This window comes from Caloenas nicobarica, chromosome 28, assembly GCF_036013445.1.
Source record: "Caloenas nicobarica isolate bCalNic1 chromosome 28, bCalNic1.hap1, whole genome shotgun sequence".
Lineage (NCBI taxonomy): Eukaryota > Metazoa > Chordata > Aves > Columbiformes > Columbidae > Caloenas > Caloenas nicobarica.
Window position 1 is genome coordinate 4,128,999 of NC_088272.1, and position 21,158 is coordinate 4,150,156.

At 52.5% G+C, this 21,158-nt stretch overlaps 2 protein-coding genes across 2 annotated transcripts; both read left to right on the forward strand.

Moving 5' to 3' along the window:
* The first annotated feature begins 607 nt into the window (after window positions 1–607).
* On the forward strand, window positions 608–1,567 carry LOC135999538 (olfactory receptor 14J1-like). The gene has a single exon (XM_065653107.1). It carries the CDS (start codon window positions 608–610, stop codon window positions 1,565–1,567), a length of 960 nt encoding a protein of 319 aa, XP_065509179.1.
* Window positions 1,568–17,523: 15,956 nt separating this feature from the next.
* LOC135999553 (olfactory receptor 14J1-like) lies at window positions 17,524–18,411 on the forward strand (the record flags this gene model as incomplete). Its single annotated transcript, XM_065653123.1, has 1 exon — window positions 17,524–18,411. A coding segment is annotated over exon 1 (888 nt), but the record flags the coding sequence as incomplete, so codon positions are not given.
* Window positions 18,412–21,158: the final 2,747 nt, after the last annotated feature.

A 21,158-nucleotide genomic window follows, 5' to 3' on the forward strand; every position in this document is an offset into this window, starting at 1 on the left:
GCTTTGCTCTGCCCTGTGGGGCTGTGGGCAATGCAGTGTGTGGGGCTGGGGAATGAGCTGAGTCTCCCTGAATCAAATGCCATCATTAGGACACTTGGACATATCCTTCAGGTGTCCTTCCGATCTGTGATCTTCCCTCCAGGATGTAAACCTGTCCTACAACTTCTTTGTGTTCTCTGAAAGCCCCATGGAGGAGCACAGAGATGCTGTGACAGAGAAAATGCTGTTGGGTTTTTGAAATGAGCCGTGTGTATCCTGGGCAAACATGGGGTGCTGAGACATTAGGAAAGGGTGAGACATGGCATGGTTCCATCTGACACAGCTGAACCCCAGGTCCGTCCCCTGCCCCCCGTTCCATGACCCCTGCTGCAGAGCAGGGCTGACTCCTGGGCAGCCAGCGGGCACAGGCCCTGCTCCTCACGGCACCTCCAGCCAGCACCACCCAGGGCTCAGCCACGGACCCGAAGGGAGGTCTGCAAAAGGACAAGGGGTGTGGAGCGGGGGAGGGTGTGTGAGAAATGGCTTTGATTTTGCTCAGAGAAGTCTCCCTTAACTTGTCACTGTGTTTTCCTCCTATGACAGGTCCTCATGTTCACAGGCAGAGCAAATGTCCAACAGCAGCTCCATCACCCAGTTCCTCCTCCTGCCATTCGCAGACACACGGGAGCTGCAGCTCTTGCACTTCTGGCTCTTCCTGGGCATCTACCTGGCTGCCCTCCTGGGCAACGGCCTCATCATCACCACCATAGCCTGTGACCAGCACCTCCACACCCCCATGTACTTCTTCATGCTCAGCCTCGCCCTCCTCAACATGGGCTGTATCTCCGTCACTGTGCCCAAATCCATGGCCAACTCTCTGTGGGATACCAGGGTCATTTCTTTTGCAGGATGTGCTGCCCAGGTCTTTTGTGTATTTTTCTTGTTTGGTGCAGAGTTTTCTCTCCTCACCGTCATGTCCTACGACCGCTACGTTGCCATCTGCAAACCCCTGCACTACGGGACCCTCCTGGGCAGCAGAGCTTGTGTCCACATGGCAGCAGCTGCCTGGGCCACTGGGTTTCTCAATGCTCTGCTGCACACGGCCAATACATTTTCACTGCCACTGTGCAAGGGCGATGCCCTGGACCAGTTCTTCTGTGAAATCCCCCAGATCCTCAAGCTCTCCTGCTCACAGTCCTACTTTAGGGAAGCTGTGCTCCTTGTGGTTAGTGTCTGTTTATCATTTGGGTGTTTTGTGTTCATTGTGCTGTCCTATGTGCAGATCTTGAGGGCCGTGCTGAGGATCCCCTCTGAGCAGGGACGGCACAAAGCCTTTGCCACGTGCCTCCCTCACCTGGCCGTGGTCTCCCTGTTCCTCAGCACTGCCATGTTTGCCCACCTGAAGCCCCCCTCCATCTCCTCCCCATTCCTGGACCTGGTGGTGTCTGTTCTATACGCATTGGTGCCTCCAGCACTGAACCCCCTCATCTACAGCATGAGGAACCAGGAGCTCAAGGAGTCCATTAGGAAAGTGATTTCATGGGCGTTTGTCAATACTGATCATCTTTCCATCACTGTCCACAAATGATGTCTAATTGTATCCCAATGCAGGCCTGTACCCTGTTTTATCATTTACTTTGTTAGCATTACCCATATTGTTATTTATGGTTATTATGTTGGTACATTACTGTTCATGTTTAGCTCACTATCCTGAATAATGAACCCATTATAAATAGTTTTAAAACACCTGAAACCTGTATAAATGTTTTTCTAACACTGTGTCAGAGCTTAGTCTCCCATAGCATCTCTGTAACAAAATGACATCTCCAGAGTGCAGTTCCTCAAGATTTGGTTGTTCTTCCAAAGCTGTTTTCAACAACAGGCCCAGGAATTTCCCTCAAAAGGGCCTGAGGAAAAAGCTCGATATCACCTTGGAAGCTGATTCACAACAGAGTTGTGATTTAAGACACAACCCTTGCTGTCTGTTGACAGTGGAGATGGGGAGTGGTCATGAAATACAGCCACACTGGGCTGTCCTAGTGCATGATGGGCCAGAGGACAATCCTCCAGGAGAGGAATCTGGAGCTGCCCGAGAGCCCGTGAGATACACACGGACCGGCTGTGCCTGAGGTGGGCAGTGACAGGACCCCACAGAGTGAGACATGGCCCAAGGTGGAGTCATCAAAGGGAAAGCACTAAATGCAGGTATCTGCAGGGAAGCAAAGATGGACACAGACAATCTGACACAGACCAACTCCAACAGGCAACAGCACCCTCACAGCCACCACACCAACAGCAGCACTTACACAACCATGAGCAACAGAACTGACCCTGTCCTGTTGCCCCTCTCAGGCTGATCTGGTGTGAAGGTTGCACGAGTGGTCTGTACATCCTGGGTAGAACCTACCTGCAGTTTCACACACCTCTGTGGTCCCTCCAGTGTGGACCTGGGGTTTGGGTCAGCCCAGACTCAGAGATATTACCCACTTGGACATTCCAACCCTGGGGTTCTCCAGATCCTGGTGTCCTCCTCCTCCTTGCTAGCCTCACTTAGAATTGACCAAGAAGGTGTGTACGTGCCATCACACCCAAACGCACACACAATAGTGAGCCCACTCACACAGCAAAGAGCCAGGAGCAGAGTTTAATTAGTTTTGTGGTTTAACCCTGACAAGCAGCTCAGCACCACATAGTCTGTCACTCACTGCCCCACAGCAGGATGAGGCGGAGGATTGGAAACACAAAAGAAAACTTGTGGGTTGAGATAAAGACAGTTTTACAGGTAAAGCGAAATCTATGCATGTAATCAAAGAAAACTAAGGAATTCATTCACTGCATCATCGGCAGGAGGGTTTTCAGCCATCTTCAGAAAAGCCAGGCTCCATCACATGTAATGGTTACTTGGGAAGACAAACACCATCACACCGAATGTCCTCCCCTCCCTTCTTCTCCCAGATTTTATTGTTGACCACGGTATCATGTGTTGTGGAACACCCCTTTGGTCAGTTTGGTTCAGCTGTCCCAGCCATGTCCTCTCCCAATTTCTTGTGCACCCACAGCCCCCATGCTGGTGGGGTTGGTGTGAGAAGTGGAAATCCCCTTGATACTGGGCAAGCACTGCTCAGCAATGACTGAAACATTGGGGTGGGACCAACACTGTTTCCATCACAAATGTAAAACGAACTCATACAAGTTGCTATGAATATAAGTAACTCTATCCCAACTGAAACCAGTCTATTAAGCAGGACAGACCATGGTGTTCAGGCAGGGGATTTGGCCAGAACAGCACTGACCAGCCACCTCCCCACGGGCAGCTTGTTTCTTGAACCCCCCTCCTTCCCACTCTTCCACAGATGGCTATTTCCATGATCCAAATTTCTCTGCCCCGATCTCCTCACAATTCATAGCCATCATCAGTTTCTTTTTCCCCAGTAGGCTCGGGTTTTCCCCACTTGCACTCAAATTTGATAGTTTGGATTCCATTGCCTTGGTCCTCTGGGACTTCAGTGGCATCACTGGTGGCTCCTCCAGGCACTGATGGCCTTGCAAGACTTGACTGCCCAGACAGTCCCCAGTGCTCCCCTCTGTGCAGTCTGGCCAACCTGGTCACATCTGCAGCCACCTGTGAGGCCCAGCTGGCACACACGGAGCTGCCCATACTTCTGGTCCCTTCTCACATCCCTCAGCTTCTCATGCATGTCCCACAGTTTCCCGTGGCACGTACAGGTGGTTTCAGCCCAGGGCAGGGCCTCCCCAGGGGCTCACTCATCTTTCTGCAGCCTTCCCGTCTGGTGTCCTTGATGACCTCATGATACCTGCCTACCTCTGGCCAATCACATTGCTGTCATGAGGTGACCTCACAAGTAACAATCTGGCCATGTTAGCTTTGTCCACATCTACCCCAGGTAACTGCAATAGAAGTGGCATCACAACCCACCTCCAGCCATGTCATCTTCCCCTTCTCCTGCATCTCCCGTCTCCCAGGCTCTCAGCACTGCTGCGGCTGTTTTCCAGCATCCAGGTGACATCACTAGGCCTGTCTCACCACATGCCCAGTTGGGTTGTTTCCGAAGATGTGACTTCAAAATGCACCTCCCTCCCATGATGCCCCACCTTGCATCATCCTCTTCTGGCACCAGGGGTCACCTCCCAGCCAACCTCCCACACACTCCCCCTTTACCTGCCTCTCCTCTTTCCTACCCAGCACTGTCGTTTCTGCTGGGCAGGCAGCAACGTGCTCCCCATGGGGACTGCAGAGCCCTGGTGGGACAGCTCGGTGGTGGGAGGGCAGCCATGGGTGGGCAGGGCTCCTCAGGAAGGCAGGCGGGTGGATGAGGAGGTGGAGATGAGCTCTGTGCAGAGGGGAGCCTGGCGTGCACAGCCCTTGCCTTGGAGGAAGCCTCATGGTCACAGGTCCTCGATTACATGGCAAGTTGGACCATCTCTTGGTCTGCTGGGAGGGCAGCAGGGCTGGGCACAAGCAACCCAGGAGGTTCCTGCAAGGTGTGGAAGACAGCATTTTGAGACAAACACTGGACGAGCTGGCTAGGGCTGGTCTCTTACTGACAGACAAGGTGGATCAGGCTGGGGATCTAAGGATGAGGGCGGCCATGGCTGCAGTGACCGTGAGATGGTGGAGAAGCAGGACAACTGCAGAACAACAGTGCAGTCCTGCCGGAGAGCTGATTTCAGTTAGCTGAGGATCTCCTTGGGCTGTCCTAGAGAACAAAGGGGCTGTTAAACTCTCTTGGATATTCAGGGACAACATCCTCAAATCCCAGGAAGAAACTAATCTGATGGTCAGGGAGTCGAGCAGGGCCTGGCAAGAGGTCAGCATGGGTGCACAGCAACCCTCTGACTTAGGAGATCAAACAGCAGAAGGACGTGCAGGGAGGCTGGAGGGGAACAGGCTTCCCAGGAGACAGACAGACAGACACCTGGCCTGGGGGTGCAGGGATGGAGCCAGCAAAGCCAGCGCTGAACAGTGGCTGAAATGGCCATGCAAGGGGAGCGCACCCAGGAGGGCTTCTCCAAAGATATTGTCAGCACAAGGAAGGCAGCTGAGGGAACCCTGGTCCCAGTGGCCAGTGGGGCAGGGGATGGAGTGACAAAGACAGTATCAAAACAGCAATTTCTCAGAAGAAAGATTCTTCCTTTGAGAGTGCTGGTAGGAAATGTACTTTGCTGAGTAACTGGATGCACCTATGCATTTTACTATACATTTACCTCTACATAAATATTTATTTTTCCTTATACTCACATAGAAAGACAGATAACGCAGGTCTGTTGAGATCATAAGAATGATGGGGCCAGACTTTTTAACAGGGCCTGTTGTGACAGGACAAGGGGTGATGGTTGTGAACTAGAAGAGGGGAAATTCAGGCCAGACACGTGGAAGACACTTTTTACAATGCGGGTGATGAAACATGACCACTGGTTGCCGAGAGAGGTGATGGGTGCCCCATCCCTCGAGACATCCCAGGCCAGGCTGGATGGGACTCTGAGCAACCTGATCTGGTTGAAGATGTCCCTGCTCATGGCAGGGGGGTTGGACTAGATGGCCTTTGAAGCTCCCTTCCAACACTCTTTATGATTCTATGATTCCTGCCACAAAGGAAATTTCCACAGTCTGGGAGATAACCCTTCAAGCATAGAATCATAGAATCATGGAATCATTTGAGATGGAGCAGACCATTAAGACCACTGAATCCAACTCCAGCACTAAACCATGTCCCTAAGAACCTCGTCTATACATAAACACCTCCAGGAATGGTGACTCAACCACTTTCCTGGGCAGCCTGCTCACTGCTTCACAAACTTTTCCATGAAGAATGTTTCCTAATTTCAATTCTGAACCTTCTCTGGTACAAGCTGAGGCCGTTGCCCAGGAGGGCAGCCAGGTAGATGCCCAGGAAGAGCCAGAAGTGCAAGAGCTGCAGCTCCTGTATATCTGCGAATGGCAGGAGGAGGAACTGGGTGATGGAGCTGCTGTTGGACATTCGCTGCCTGTGGGCATGAGGACCTGTGCAAGGAGGAAAAGACAGTGACAGTTTAGATGAGACTTCTCTGGGAAAAACCAAAGCCATTTCACATATGCCTTCCCCCTGCTCCACACCCCTTGTCCTTTTCCAGACCTTCCTTCAGCTCCGTGGCTGAGCCCTGGGTGGTGCTGGCTGGAGGTGCCGTGAGGAGCAGGGCCTGTGCCCGCTGGCTGCCCAGGAGTCAGCCCTGCTCTGCAGCAGGGGTCATGGAATGGGGGGCAGGGGACAGACCTGGGGTTCAAAGTTGTCATCTGAAACTGCTGCTGGTGTAAAAGGGCCTGCGAGCATCTGCACAGTGACAGAGAATGAAACAGGATGGTAAAATGAAATTTGAAAGGTTTGGTTTTTTTACAGCTTCACAGAATCATAGAATGTTAGGGATTGGATGGGACTTCGAAAGATCATCTAGTCCAATCCTGCGACTCCCCTGGAGAGTGTTCTTGCGTGTTCAGAAAGTCTCATCATTTATGCTGCAGGGAGAAGAGAGCAAGCCCTGCGAGACCAGAGGATGCCTGTGGGTCAGTGCAGAGTGAGGGCAGCTGCTCTGTCCCTCTGTCTTGCTCCAGCTGCCCTGGGCTGGCACCTTTCTGAGATGGAGGCTGATCACACTGCCATGTTACCCTGAAAAGCCACCAGGCACTGCTGAGAGCAGAGGTTTGCAGGCTGCAAAAAAGGACAGGTCCATCTAAGGCAGATGTGTCCAGCCAAGGTGATACTGCTGCTGTCCATAGGCAGAGGGGTGGTGAAGGGATGTTATAAGGCTTCTGGCAGATGTACTGATGACTCTGAGTTGCAGTTCAGGAGTCTCAGTGACTGCTTACAACTCGAGAGCTCCTTTTGCATTTATCCCTTCCTCCATTCCCCCACCCCCCAAGTCTTGGAATAGGAGACTGAAAGGACAGACTCGGGAAAGCGCCTGATCTTTGTAGTAATACCTGTATAGATCTTCTCCTTGAAACCTCCTATTGGAAGAGCAGCCCTGACCCACGGAGAACCCAGCAGCAGAAGGATGCTGCCCTGCTGGGGGTCGCTCCTTCCCCCCACAGCTTCTCCCCTCAGTGTTGTTGGGATCTCCCCGGGCAGGCTGAGCGCTGACCCTGGCAGGCAGCAGAGTCCCTGCCCTGGCACAGCCCTGGGGTGCAGGGACCCTGCTCTGCAGGACAGCCCTGGGCACCCTGCAGCTGGGAGATGGCAGCTGTCGTGCCCTGTCCATGCTAAGGAACAGATCCTTCTCCTCCACTCCAGCCATGGGATCTGCCAGCTCTGGGAGATAATTGCAGGATCCTCATATGCACCACCCTGCACCCAGAGAGTTACTGTGTTAAGGACTGTGAAGATTTCTCCCCCAGTGATCTCTCAGCCATCTCACCACCCCAGACTGCATTTCCACTCTCTGCCTGCCTCCTCTCCCTTCGGTGCTGCAGGCAGAGCCCTCAGCCCTGCTGCGCTTTGCAGAGGAGCTGCTCCTGGGCAGAGCTGTCTCTCTGCAGCGCTGCCGCTTGCCATGAGCTCCCTGTGTCCCAGGAGCCCAGCCCAGCTCAGCAGCACAGGAGCAGCCCATGATGTCCCTTCCTCTGTCCCCTCTGGTCTCCCTCCATGTGTCCCTGGGGCTCCAGGGGCACATCCTTTCAAACAGCCTGAAGTACCCACTGATGTATTCTCTCTCCTCTGCAGAGACACTTCTTGACAGCATTGTATTCTTCCTATTAGAAAATAAATTGGTATGAGAATCAGCTTTTCTTGTCCCATTATTAGACAGAACACCAGAAAGGTTACAGCAAAGGATCTAATTTCTGCAAACTGGGGGAGGAATATGTTCACCGGAATGAATTTAGGCATTATATTCTGGGTTTATGCTCCTAGATCTAGAGAGACATTCAGCAATCTTCTGGCCATGTCATGTCTGTGCTCTGAAGCGAAGCATTTGAACACATGGGCTCTTGGACACTTGGTACCAGGTTTCCACGGGGCGACTCAGAGGTTTCCTGGTGCCACAGCTGGGGTGGTTCAGCCCACATGTGAGGCAATGTCCTCAGCCAGGGACCTGACTGGCTGAGCTGGAGCTGTCAGTGTTGCAGACAGAGCTGTGACACGGATGGAATAAACTGCCAAGGCAGGGTGGCAGAAGTTAGTTCATCTGGTCTGCAAGGACAGCAGCCTCCAAGCACAGCAACAGGCCAGAGCAAAACTCAGTCTAGACCTGTAAGGCAATTCAAGAGCCCTATAATGAGCTGTTACTACTGCAGGAACAGTTAAAGGAGAAACAAGGACACCGTGTGGGTACTGATTAATTTAGTAAGGGAGAGAAGTGATATTCTCTGTGTCTCTGGTCCTCCATCTTCACCAGAAAGCTCTCCCAGGCCTCTGTGACTGGAGGCAGAACAACCAGCAGTGGATGGGGATCAAGCCAGGGGTCACTGGAACCAACACAATCCTTTCCAGTCTATGGGACAGGAGGGGCAGCATCCCAGGAGCTGAGACAGCAGGACCATGTCACAGTGAGGCCACTCTCCACCTTCTTGGAAAGCTCATGGAGACTGGGGGGACTCCCTGACCACTGGCAGATTTCAAAATGGCCAATGGGTGAGCGGGGGAACTAAGGGCTGTGCCCCAGAACATGTCCACTGGGACCCCAATTCTGGGTGTCTGAAGGTGACAGGGTTTACCCAGGGCAGGTTGTGCCTGTCCATCCTCTTTGCTTTCTGTGAGGAAAGGACAAGGTTGCAGGACGTGTGGAGAGCAGTGGTGGTCTGTTACCTGGAAGTCAGCAAGGCATTCAGCATCATCCCCCACAATATTCTTGTGTCCAAGGTAGGCTATTATGATCTGTGTCAGTGTGTAAGTAGATGGGTAAAAAATAATCTGGAAGGTCAGGCTTGGAAGGCTGCTATAGAAAGGGAGAATCTTTCCAATCCTGAGGACAGTCAAGCACTGGAAGCTGTTTCCCAGGGGTGCGCATCCACTCTGTCCCAGAAAGTGACCAAGATGTGTTTGGAGAAAGCCCTGAGTAATCTGGTCTGACCCTGCATTGAGGAGGAGGTTGGTCAAGACACCTCCCGAGGTCCCATCCAGCCTGAATGATGCTGTCCTTTCATTCCCTTCATGTTTTCAATTTAGGGACAGCTCTCAGGTTCTCTCTGACCACAGGAATAATTCACATGAGGTGCAGGGCTGCTTTACAAGTGCCCCCAAACAGCCCTGACCACATCTTGTGCATCCCTTTTCCTTGCCCCCACCCAAGTTCTTCTGTTCTGCTGTCCTCATGCCCACCTTGTTCATCCTTTCAGAGCAGGTTGCTCAACAGGTGTCAGCATCCATGTACAGAGTCTGCACATCAGCCAGGCGGCAAAGCCATCGTTACAGAAATGGAGACGAGGCTCTTGACCAGCTCCTTGCACCCAGGAATCGGCACAACTTGTCTGCTGAGATTCTCGGGAACACCTGAACTTTAAGTGCAGAGCATGTGAGTCCTCGTTGGGTATCCTGGCTCGTCTCCTGACCCATGTGGTGCTTCAGGCGGTGAAGAGAATCAAAACCAACTCTTTGGCTGGGGTAGTTTCATTTTACATGTGTCTCACAGGGCAGATGAAGGGAGCTCAGAACTCCAGACTCTGCTGCACTGTTGGGATTTCAGAGACTGGAAATGCAGGTGACGGTGTGTGTCAGTGCACACCACATAAACATTCTGGATTCCCTTCTGCCTTTGCACTGACCTGAGATCTGTTCCTTGGCCTTCTTTGCCTAAAAAAGAAGTAATCTGCCCTGTGTCAGCTCCACTCACACCAGAAAAAAAGGGTGAAAAGTATGAAAGGGGTGATTTCAGGGCAATTCTGTCCAAAGAAATACTTTCTAAATGATAAAAATGGTAGAAGTGAGAGGAAAAGCTCTTAAAAAGAACTCCATGCAAGACGTTAGCTACTGAGACATAGCAGTTGTTTTGAGAAGCAAGAACGACTGTTGGGAATGAAGTTAAAAAACTTTAGTTCATCGTCATCATCATCATCATCAGGAATAAGGAACTCCCTGTTATTCTTATCAGTGATTGTACCACTTTTCAAAAACATCCTTGAGATTGTCTCTATTTTTCGCTGGCTCCAAAACTGAGCCTGCTCAGATTTTGAAAGGACTGCTTGAAATCTCTGCAACCCAAATCTCTACAACTGTCTCTCATTGAAGATCTTTTACCCCAGAAAGGGGAAAACTCCCAATGCAGGCACCAAACCAGTGCCCAACCTGCCTGGAGAGCCAGGCCAGTTGTGCCACACAACAGCCGACCTCGGGGGCAGCTGGAGGTGATGGGAATTGAAATGGTTTTGACTCAAATCATGATTTAGGTTGGAAAAGACCCTTAAGGTCATAAAGTCCAATCGTAAATACGACACTGCCAAGCCCACCCATTACACCATATCCCTAAGCGCCATGTCTACACATCTTTTCAATACCTTCAGGGATGGAAGCTCCAATCCTGAGCTGGCAGGACAACACTGTCTGCAGTTACACATAAGATACCTGTCATGGCTGTGACTTCAGAGTTTCTCACACCCTTCACTGAGCAGGGCAGGTGTTGGGAGATGGGCGCACACTTCAGTTTCCAGATGCCAGGACAGAGCCCAAGACATCCTTCCCTTGCCCTCTGGCATCCCATTTCTTGAGATGCAAAGCTGCTGGGCCTTCTGTGGATAATCATGTTAAAATGCATCAATAATCATTCAAGTCTTTGTGTAATTTCTCTAAGAGTGTCAGTATTAAAAATAATAAATATCTGTAACACAGCAGTCTGCATCTGTGGTAGCCCCACTGGCAGGGCCAATCCAATAGGTATTTGCAGTATAAGGCATGACACCCCATCCATAAGTACATATCTAAGTGGTTCAGATGAAGGGTGGTCTGGCAAAAATCACCCTGTTCCTCCCCAGGTGCACGGACACTGCTCATGTGCCTCTCCAGGGAGTGGCAGAAGCTGGATGCCCTTCTTGGGACAGACTCCTTCCAGGAGAGACACAGCAATGGGAGTAACTCCTCAGGTCTTCATGGCATTTCACTTGGCATCAGTTTTTATATATTTGTTTTTTTCCTGAGACTACTCTTTCTGCACAAATGCTCACAAAAAGACACCCATTTGGTAATACATGGTCATAAAGGTGCTGCTATGGACAAGAAACCTCACCATGAGCTCTGGAGGGAGTGAGGAAGATGATAATAAGCACCAGGAAGAAGCAAGAAGCTCAAGGCCTCTTCTGAAGAGTGAGAGGCCCTGAGCAGCAGTGAGCGGCCATGTGTGGTGTGGGAGGGTCAGGGGATGTGAGGTAGAGAAGGGTGGTGGCTGATGAATTCAGCAAATCCTTACGACCATGTTTAACCACGCAAGTGGGATGTGGTTGATGTTTGTGGGTGGAGGAGGAATAGGAGGAAGTTTTTTGGGAGTTTATGGAAAGAAGGCAGGCCTCTCTTGGGCTAATCATACATGGCAGTGACATTTGCATGCTGTGGGCATGGCTGTGCCTGGGAGATGGGAATGGCTGCTGCTGGGGGGGCTGTGCTCAGGCATGGCCCATGAGCTGACCTTGCTCTGCTGCTGTCTTGCACTGCCCATGCTTGGATGGTCCTCAGGAATCATCCATGAACCTGGTGGATGCATGAACTTCCTGGCATGATGGGGTACAGATACAAATAGAGGATTCAAGCAAGTTTGGGACTGGGACATTGAGGTGATTGGTGACTATTGCCATGTGCATGAAAGAAGCTGGATGAGTTGTGAGGAACTCACAGGCATTTCCAGCTCCACAGAAAACCAGAGCCTTGCAGTTAGAGCAACAGCACTTGACATAAAACCCACCCCCAAAACACCAAACACTCACACTGACCACAGGCAAAGCCTTGAAAAACATTTGAGAAAAATATGCCACATCCCAGGGGTCAGGGCTCAGCCACTCTGGTGATAAACAAGCATCAAGGGCTGACAGGGCACCAGAGCCACCTCCACATTGCCCTCACCACCTGTAACCAGTGTCTCCAAGTCTTTCCTTCACCAGCCTCCAGGGACAGGGACCTCGACTGGTTGTTTCCTTCACAGCTTTGTCGGTGATGGCCCTTCATGGGGTCTGAAGCACGCTCAGAACCTTGAGTTTTGCTTTGGCCTTGCACTTCATTAGAGGTTTGTTCTTTCAGTAGCTGCAGTTCAGGATCACGGCAGCAGAGGGCTCATTAACACTAAAATGCCCTTACATGGCAAGGCTTTGTGCATCATTTTCCTAAATGCTCCAAGTCTGGTGTGGATGATTAGAGAGATTTCAGGAATAGCCAAGCAGAGAGCATTTCCGTAATAAATAGCAATAAACCAGTATTTCTTCTATTTCCTTTCCTCCTCACCCTTCCCTGCCTTTCCACAATAGGTGGTATCAGCAGTCTCTTGTTCATATTGATGTGGAGCATCTCCTGATAAAGACTGAATATGACAGAAATGTGGGTGCCTAAATCACCAGAGCACCTCCAGAGGAATCACCCTCCTCTGGACCAAAAGGTGGGAGTTCCTGGGAATCTCGGGTGCCACAGCACAGCGATACTTGTGTTCAGGGAGATGGTCAAATGACTCATCTCCTTTTCTGTAATGGTGTCTGAGTTTGCTCAGGTAACTCCTGACTTGAGCCCCATCCACTCCTGGCTGTTCTCCAGACTCCTGCCTTCAGGAACAAAGTCCCAGGAGACCTTGCTGGTGAAGATGGAGGCAAAGAAGCCGTGAAGCACCTCAGTCCTGTCTTACGAAGTTCAGCCCTCTCTTACGAAGTTCAGCAGCAGGCCTGCATTCACCCTGTCTATTCTTTTACTGCAAATGAAGCAGTGTCAGCTTATCTTGCTGCCCTCAGCATCTGCTGCAGGAGTCAAGTCCAGGGGAGCTTTGGCATCATCCCCACATCCATGGACAAGGTTTCTAAATTCTTCCTTTGCAGCTTCCCCTGCTTCCACCTCCTGTGTGCTGCCTTTTTGCCCTGGAGCTTCACCAGCTCAGAGGAGCAGCTTCATGAGATAAATGCTTCTTTTCATGGGTACTTGGAGAGATCATTCTTGTGCTTGGAGCAGGCTGTCCTGTAAGGCTTCCCAGATTTCCTGAGCTCCTTCACCCTTCAGACCTACTTCCATGTCACGATGTCACCATCTCGCCCGCCATCCTCCAGTATGTCTGTGTCTTCTCCTCTGGAGCCCACCAGCCTGTGCTCTGCTGCTGGCCTTCCACCCTCCCCTCTGTAAAGCAGTTGGCCCAAGATCCTCTGGACGGTTGGCACCTGCTGCTTTGCCTGGCCAGTGAATGTCAGGGCAATTACAGTTCCCCATAGGAACCTGCTCATTTACTGGTGACTTCCTCAGGTTGCTGACAGAAGATCTTTTCCACTTCTTCTCCATGATCAAGTAGTTTGCAACACCCAACACATTGTCACCATCTACCGGGTTTACATGGCAAAGTCTTGGAACGGGGGTGAGTGTGGGTGTGCTACAGTTGTCACCTCTCTGAGAAGACAACGGGAGTTTGATGTCAGACAGAGCCGATATGAGCTGGCTCCAAGATGGACCCACTCCTTGACAAATCTGAGCCACTCAGGGATGCTGGCAGCACCTCTGTGATATTGTATTTGAGAAAGGTAAAAAATGCTGCACAACAGCAGGTGGGAGAGAGCAGGGAGGAAATGTGAGAGATAAATCACTGCAAACACCAAGGTCATATCCCATGGGACCCAAGCAGGTCCCTCAGCAGGCCAAAGCCTGCTCTCCTGAAATCCTGCTCTTTGCCTTGTTAGCATCTTCCAGGAGCCTCAATGCCACTTTCCCATCCCTGACTGTTACACCCCTGACCAACCCTTTCTGGTTTGTAAGTGTGAAGTCCCACAGGGCACCTCACCTCACTGACTCCTCAGCCACCTGTGTCAGGAAGATGTTGTCCATGAGCTCCAAAACCCTCCTGCATGGCTGGTACCTTGCAGATATCGGGATATCTTAGGTTTGCCATGAGGACACTGCCTGGAAACATGAGGCTTCTTTCATTTGTCTGAAGGAGGCCTCATCTAATTCCTCCTCCTCATCAGTGAGTCAGTAGCTGATGTCCAGTCACCACAACACTGCCCATGTTGTTCTGCCCTCTCATGCTGAGTCCTCAACTTTCAGCTGATATTCTCTGTCCCCAGGCAGAGCTCCACACATTCCTGATGTTCTCCCACATGAAGGGAAACTTCCCCTCTAAGTCCAGACCTCTGGCATTACAAGCACTAGCCCCCCAAGACCGCAAAGTTTCTCCTGCAGGTGATATTCGTAGTGTCCTGTAACTCCTCATGATGTTATCTTGGGATAGACGCTCTCATCAGGATAAACCATCTGCATGTAAACACTAACAGCTGGAGCTTCTTCTCCCCTTGGCTGTGGCTGTTGTCTCCAGCTCTGATGCCTGTGAGGAGACACCTTGTCCTTACAGCACAGGGGCCTCATGGCCTCCTTGTCCCCAGCCAGGAACCTGGGAGGTGTGGGACCATAGTCCTGCCCTTGGCCTTGCACAGCCCCACATCACACTGTCCCAGGAAGGGCCCTGGGCAATGTGGGAGGGACAGGATCTGCCTTCCCAGGGCTGGGGGTCAGGGCTTGGCCCTTTGGTTAATGAAACACATCCAGATTTACTCAGCATCAGAGAGACCTTCACCTTGCTTGTCGTGACCTGTCATCTCTGCCTCCAGTTTCCTTCTCTAACCAGACCCTGGGGTCAGTTCCTCAGTAGTGTTCCTCAGTGGGACCCATTAACATTACAGGAAACTTTGGAGTTTGAATCTGACTTGGACTTCTTGAGAGGTTTCTTCAACTTCCTCCAGGGTCTGAAGTTCATGGACTCAGCAGCAAACCCACCAGAGGGGTCATTAAAGCGCCTTGGGCTGCTCCTGTGCTGCTGAGCTGGGCTGGGCTCCTGGGACAGAGGGAGCTCATGGCAAGCGGCAGCGCTGCAGAGAGACAGCTCTGCCCAGGAGCAGCTCCTCTGCAAAGCGCAGCAGGGCTGAGGGCTCTGCCTGGGGATCTCAGGGAGACGAGCGAGGCAGAGAGAGATGAAAGGTGGTCAGGATGGGGAGGATGACTGAGAGCTCATGGAGGAGAAATCTTTGCAGCCCTTGCCATGGTAAGTCTCTGGGTGCAGGGCAATGCAGCTGTAGCTCCTGGAGGCATCTCCTCAATTTAGCACAGGCACAGCTTGAGGGATCTGTAAGGAGGGGGCTGTTATCAGGCAATTTTGAACAGCTGGGTGAGCAGCCAGGGGTGCCCAGGGCTGTCCTGCAGAGCAGCGTCCCTGCATTCCAGGGCTGTGCCGGGGCAGGGACTCTGCCGCCTGCCAGGGTCAGCACTCAGCCTGCCCGGGGAGATCCCCACGGTGCTGTGGGGAGAAGCTGTGGGGGGAAGGAGTGACCCCTATCAAGGCAGGAAAGGTGCTTCTGCTCTGGAGAGGGTGCTGTGTGGGTCAGGGCTGCTCACAGCTCCAGATCACCCTCAGGATTTTTCCGAGGGGATGCCTCAAAGAGATCAATGCAAGGATTACCAGACAGATAGGGAGCTTTTCTGAGTGTTTCTTTTCAGTTTCCTATCTGAAGCGGTGAGGGGTACAGGAAAAGAGAAAAGGAAAATGAGCCCTCCTGCTTAAAAAAGTCACTGAGACTCCTGAACTAGAACTCTGAGTAATCAGTGCATCTGCCAGAAGCCTCATAACATCCCTTCAGCTGCTGCTCTGCCTGTGCACAGCACCAGCATCACATCTGCTGAACCCCTCAGCCTTAGTCTGACCTGTCCTGTTTTCCAACCTGCAAACAGGAAGATGCCCCCAGGCAGTGCCCTGTGAACAGGCGGGATCTGTAGGGCCAGGGTGAGGTCCAGGGTGAGGGCACAGAGGGTGGGATGGTGTCTGAGTGCTGACAGGGAAGAGACGTGGACAGGAGAACACTTCCCAGGAGGAGAATCTCCAGGCAGCAAGGATATGATCAGAAATGAGAGGAAAATAAACCCGGGATTGTTATGGGAGGGATAACAGAGAAAACTCCGTATGATCCCCGCAGTGCAGATCCCCACTGTGAGCAGCCCCCTCACCTCCTCTCCCACCCAGCAAAGCCTCTGCCCTCAGGGCCGGGGGCTCCAAGGCATGAAGCAGCTCCTGTGCAGCCAGAGCTCCAGTTCCCTCTGCAGAGCACAGGGGCTGAGAGCAGCTGCCCGGCAATGCTGGTGTGTGGGAGGTGGCTGCACAGCTGGGGAAGGGTGACGCTGTCTGAGTGCCCGGCTGCCTCTGCCCTGGCCTCTCTCACACCCACCCTCACCGCAGTTTCCTTCTTGCTCCACTGCTCTGGGTCACTGTTGGTGTGATCTGGTTCTTGCTGTCAGGCTCTCTGGGGATGGGAGTTTCAGCTGCAGAGTCACAGCCTGATCTTGTGGGTCCTTTCCTGCAGCTGTGTCCACGGGAACACGTGTCCCAGCTTTGCTCTGCCCTGTGGGGCTGTGGGCAATGCAGTGTGTGGGGCTGGGGAATGAGCTGAGTCTCCCTGAATCAAATGCCATCATTAGGACCCTTGGCTGTCTCCTTGAGTGTTTTTCTTCCAAGTTGCGAACTTCCCTCCAGGATGCAAACCTGTCCTATAGCACGTTAGCATTATCTGAATTCCCCATGCAGAAGTGCAGAGATGCTATGATGGAAGAAATGCTGTTTGGTTTGTGAAATGAGCCGTGTGTGTCCTGGGATAGAAGTGGGGTGCTGAGACCTGAGGAAAGCGTGAGACATGTCATGGTCCGCGGTGGATCCCTCTGCTCAAAGCAGTGCCTGGTGGCTTTTCAGGGTAACATGGCAGTGTGATCAGCCTCTATCTCAGAAAGGTGCCAGCCCAGGGCAGCTGGAGCAAGACAGAGGGACAGAGCAGCTGCCCTCACTCTGCACTGACCCACAGGCATCCTCTGGTCTCGCAGGACTCGCTCTGTTCTCCCTGAGTGCAGCAGAAATGCTGAGGGTTTCTGACACCCAACAACACTCTCCAGGGGAGTTCAATGATTGGACTACATGATCTTTCGAGGTCCCTTACAATCTCTAATATTCTGTGATTCTGCAAAGCTGTCAAAACCCCAAACATTTCAAACTTCATTTTACCATCCTGTTCCATTCTCTGTGACAGTGCAGATGCTGACAGGCCCTTCTGCACCAGCAGCAGTTTCAGATGACAACTTTGAACCCCAGGTCCGTCCCCTGCCCCCCGTTCCATGACCCCTGCTGCAGAGCAGGGCTGACTCCTGGGCAGCCAGCGGGCACAGGCCCTGCTCCTCACAGCACCTCCAGCCAGCACCACCCAGGGCTCAGCCACGGACCCGAAGGGAGGTCTGGAAAAGGACAAGGGGGTGTGGAGCAGGGGAGGGTGTGTGAGAAATGGCTTTGATTTTGCTCAGAGAAGTCTCCCCTAACATGTCGCTTTTATTCCCTCCTGTGACAGTGCCCCATGCCCAGAGGCAGCAAATGTCCAACAGCAGCTCCATCACCCAGTTCCTCCTCCTGGCGTTCACAGACACACGGGAGCTGCAGCTCTTGCACTTCTGGCTCTTCCTGGGCATCTACCTGGCTGCCCTCCTGGGCAACGGCCTCATCATCACCACCATAGCCTGTGACCAGCACCTCCACACCCCCATGTACTTCTTCCTGCTCAACCTCGCCCTCCTCGACCTGGGCTCCATCTCCACCACTGTCCCCAAATCCATGGCCAATAGCCTCTGGGACACCAGGGCCATCTCATACTCGGGATGTGCTGCCCAACTCTTTTTTTTCTTTTTCTGTGCTACAGCAGAATATTCACTTCTCACCGTCATGTCCTACGACCGCTACGTTGCCATCTGCAAACCCCTGCACTACGGGACCCTCCTGGGCAGCAGAGCTTGTGTCCACATGGCAGCAGCTGCCTGGGCCACTGGGTTTCTCAATGCTCTGCTGCACACGGCCAACACATTTTCACTGCCACTGTGCAAGGGCAATGCCCTGGACCAGTTCTTCTGTGAAATCCCCCAGATCCTCAAGCTCTCCTGCTCACAGTCCCACTCCGGGGAAGCTGTGCTCCTTGTGGTTAGTGTCTGTTTATCATTTGGGTGTTTTGTGTTCATTGTGGTATCCTATGTGCAGATCTTGAGGGCTGTGCTGAGGATCCCCTCTGAGCAGGGACGGCACAAAGCCTTTTCCACGTGCCTCCCTCACCTGGCCGTGGTCTCCCTGTTTGTCATCACTGCCGTGTTTGCCTATGTGAAACCTCCCTCCATCTCCTCCCCATCCCTGGACCTGGTGGTGTCTGTTCTGTACTCAGTGGTGCCTCCAGCAGTGAACCCCCTCATCTACAGCATGAGGAACCAGGAGCTCAAGGATGCCCTGTGGAAACTCATATCTTAGTGTTTTCTGAAGCAATAAACTGCTCTTCTGCTTCTACTTTGCAGTTTTAATGTAACTAGTTACAGGTCCAGCCTCTCATCTGTATTTTCTGTTGTTATTGATGATTTTTTTATTGTGATAATGTTGTCATCCCCTTTCTAATCACTGTCTGCTTTTCTTTTATAACCACTGGCTGTGTAAATGAGGAGCCATGATCTGTGTGTTTTCAAACAAAATAAAGGGTCCCATAGTGATGTGTTTTTCACTATATCCTTCCTGCAAGGCCTTTTGGAGCTGCAGGGACAGTTCCTGTGTGCATGGGAGGACGAGAAAAGAGTCCAGCCTGGCAGCCCTGCCAGGGAGCACCAGCGCTTGGCCTTCCAGAGCTGTTCTCGTTCCACTCCCACAATCTCCTTCTCATCCCTTGTGTTGGTGCAAGGCCTGAGTGCTCTGGCAGCCTGGTCACCGTCCTGCTGTGTGTCAGTCCTGTGAGCACAGGCAGGGACAGGCAATGGGCACTGCTGTGACAGAGCTGGCCTCACAACAGCCTTTCCAGAAAGAAAGGTGATCTCCTATGGTCTGGGCCTGAAGGTTTAGCTCTTCTTACAAAGATACTCTCAAGAACATGCCCAAAAAAGTGGCCACAGATGCAAACAACAGGGTGCAGCTGCACAGTGTGTGTGTGCAGGGCTGGGCACTCAGCAGTGTCCTCTCACAGCCAGGCCTCCTGCCAGAGACCTGCAGGACCAGCAGAGCAGGGGCTGGGCTGAGCCCCTGTGCACTGGACACCCCGCGGAAGCTGCCCCAGGGCATCGTCATGGACTGGCCCCTCACAACCTCCCTTTCCAGCACTGGGCTGTCACACCAGCTTGGAGAATTTTTTCCTGAATGAGTAGGTCGGAAGTCCATGTTTGCATTGTACAGATGAGATGTGAGCATGCACATCATGTACATGAGGTGAGATGAAACCGAGTGAGCACAAACACAATCAGCTATTCCTGGGAGCTCCAGGAAGGCCTGTGGGACAGACCGTGTCCCAAGATCACTTCACACTGGGAGTAACAGCTCATGGGAAACCACCCACTGGGATCTTCTTCCTTGAACTGAGGTCCCCGTGTCCATTCCTCATGACATGGGACATCTCAGATGAGTGCAGAGCAGGGTGACACACCACAGGGCTGAGTTGCCTCCCATCCCTTTGAGTGGCAACAGGAGGCCAGAGAGACACTGTGACTCCTGCCTCTGTGAGTAAAAGGGACAGACTCTGTCTCTGAACATCTCTGGGTGCATAAGCATTCCTGAGACCAGCTCAGACACAGATGTCTGGTGGAATCCTGGCATTTCTGTGTGTGACTCGAGGAATAAACCTCAGCGGCCCAGTGAGATTCATCTCAGCTGCTGGGACAGACTCATTGCAAGTGCTCCTGTCTGCTACATCACCCTTGCCCATGATTCCGGATTGTGCTTTCAAAAGTGACAGCAGAATCAGAGAAGTTCTGAGGTCCTTGGGAAAGGAAGATGTCAAACCCATCTTCAAGAAGGGCAGGAAGGACAATTTGAATAATTACGGGCTGGTCAGCCTACCTCCATCCCTGGGAAGGGGACAGGGCGCGTCTTCCTGCACTGATCTCCAGGCACCTGAAGGGCAAGGAAGGGATTGCTGAACCAAAATGAGCGGAAAACCCAATGAGTCCCAAGAAATGCTCTGAACCCATTCCAGAGCTTTAGACCCCCGGGAAAGAGCTCAGTGACAGTGCAGCCCATGCAGTTGCATCTGTGTCCCTCACTGAGCAGCACAACCAGTGTGGAGTCACCCCATGGTCCTGCAGCCAACCTGCTCTGTAGAGCATCAGTGCCAGGTTGGGGCCCTGTGGGGAGCACAGGGAAGGGGCCAGGAGCACCAGACCAGATCAGAGGAGGGATGGGGGGAGATCAGACAGGAGCTGACCGGGGCTGGAAATTGCCTTGGAGAGAAAAATGCTGGTGTTCAGTTGCCCCAAGATAATACCCAGAGTTCAGGGTGCAGGGCCAGAAGTCCTTGCTGTCCTGGTGCTTCACCAGGCCTGGGAAGTAGCTGGAGAAGGATCGGTGTCCCCCACTTGCCATCTCTTAGTGCATCATCGCTCGTGAAGGGTGGCATGGAAAGCAAGTCTGGGACTCTGTTTCAGGATTTGCACCAAAGAAAGTATTCGACCAGAAGCCACATCATTTTGCTCTGGCACTTCAGTCCTGGTTCTCATCACATGTCCTTAAGACAAACTTATGCACCACTCTTGTCAACCTTACCCCAAAAGTCACCCCTAGACAAGGCTCCTGAGCTGGGGCCGAGCTGGAGAACTGGGGTCCAGCTGTGACCAGAGGAAGGACAAGGCCTGTCCTGGGTCCTCTAAAGGGCCAGCAGCCTCTGATCTCCACCAGAAAAGGCAGCATGCAGGAAACTGTAGACCATCCCCAAGCCCACTGGAGGCCCTTCGGAAGAGTTCCTCTCTCCAACTATCCAGCCCAACTTGTTGCTGCACGAACAACCAGGAGAAACTGCCCCAGGACCCTCATTCCAGACCCCATCTCCTCCACCCCATACAGGCAGTGCTCTCCCCCTTGTCACTGAGGTGGTTCCAGGGACCCAAGGGACACGTGTGGGGAGGAGATGTTGGGTAGGGACAAGGTGTCCTTCAGTGCTCCTCATGGTACCTCCTGCTGGGCTTTGTGCCGCTGGTCACAACCCTCTGAGCCTGGCTGTT

Excerpts from the sequence above, each read along its gene's own strand:
- LOC135999538 (XM_065653107.1), top strand. The coding sequence starts at position 608 with ATGTCCAACAGCAGCTCCATCACCCAGTTCCTCCTCCTGCCATTCGCA.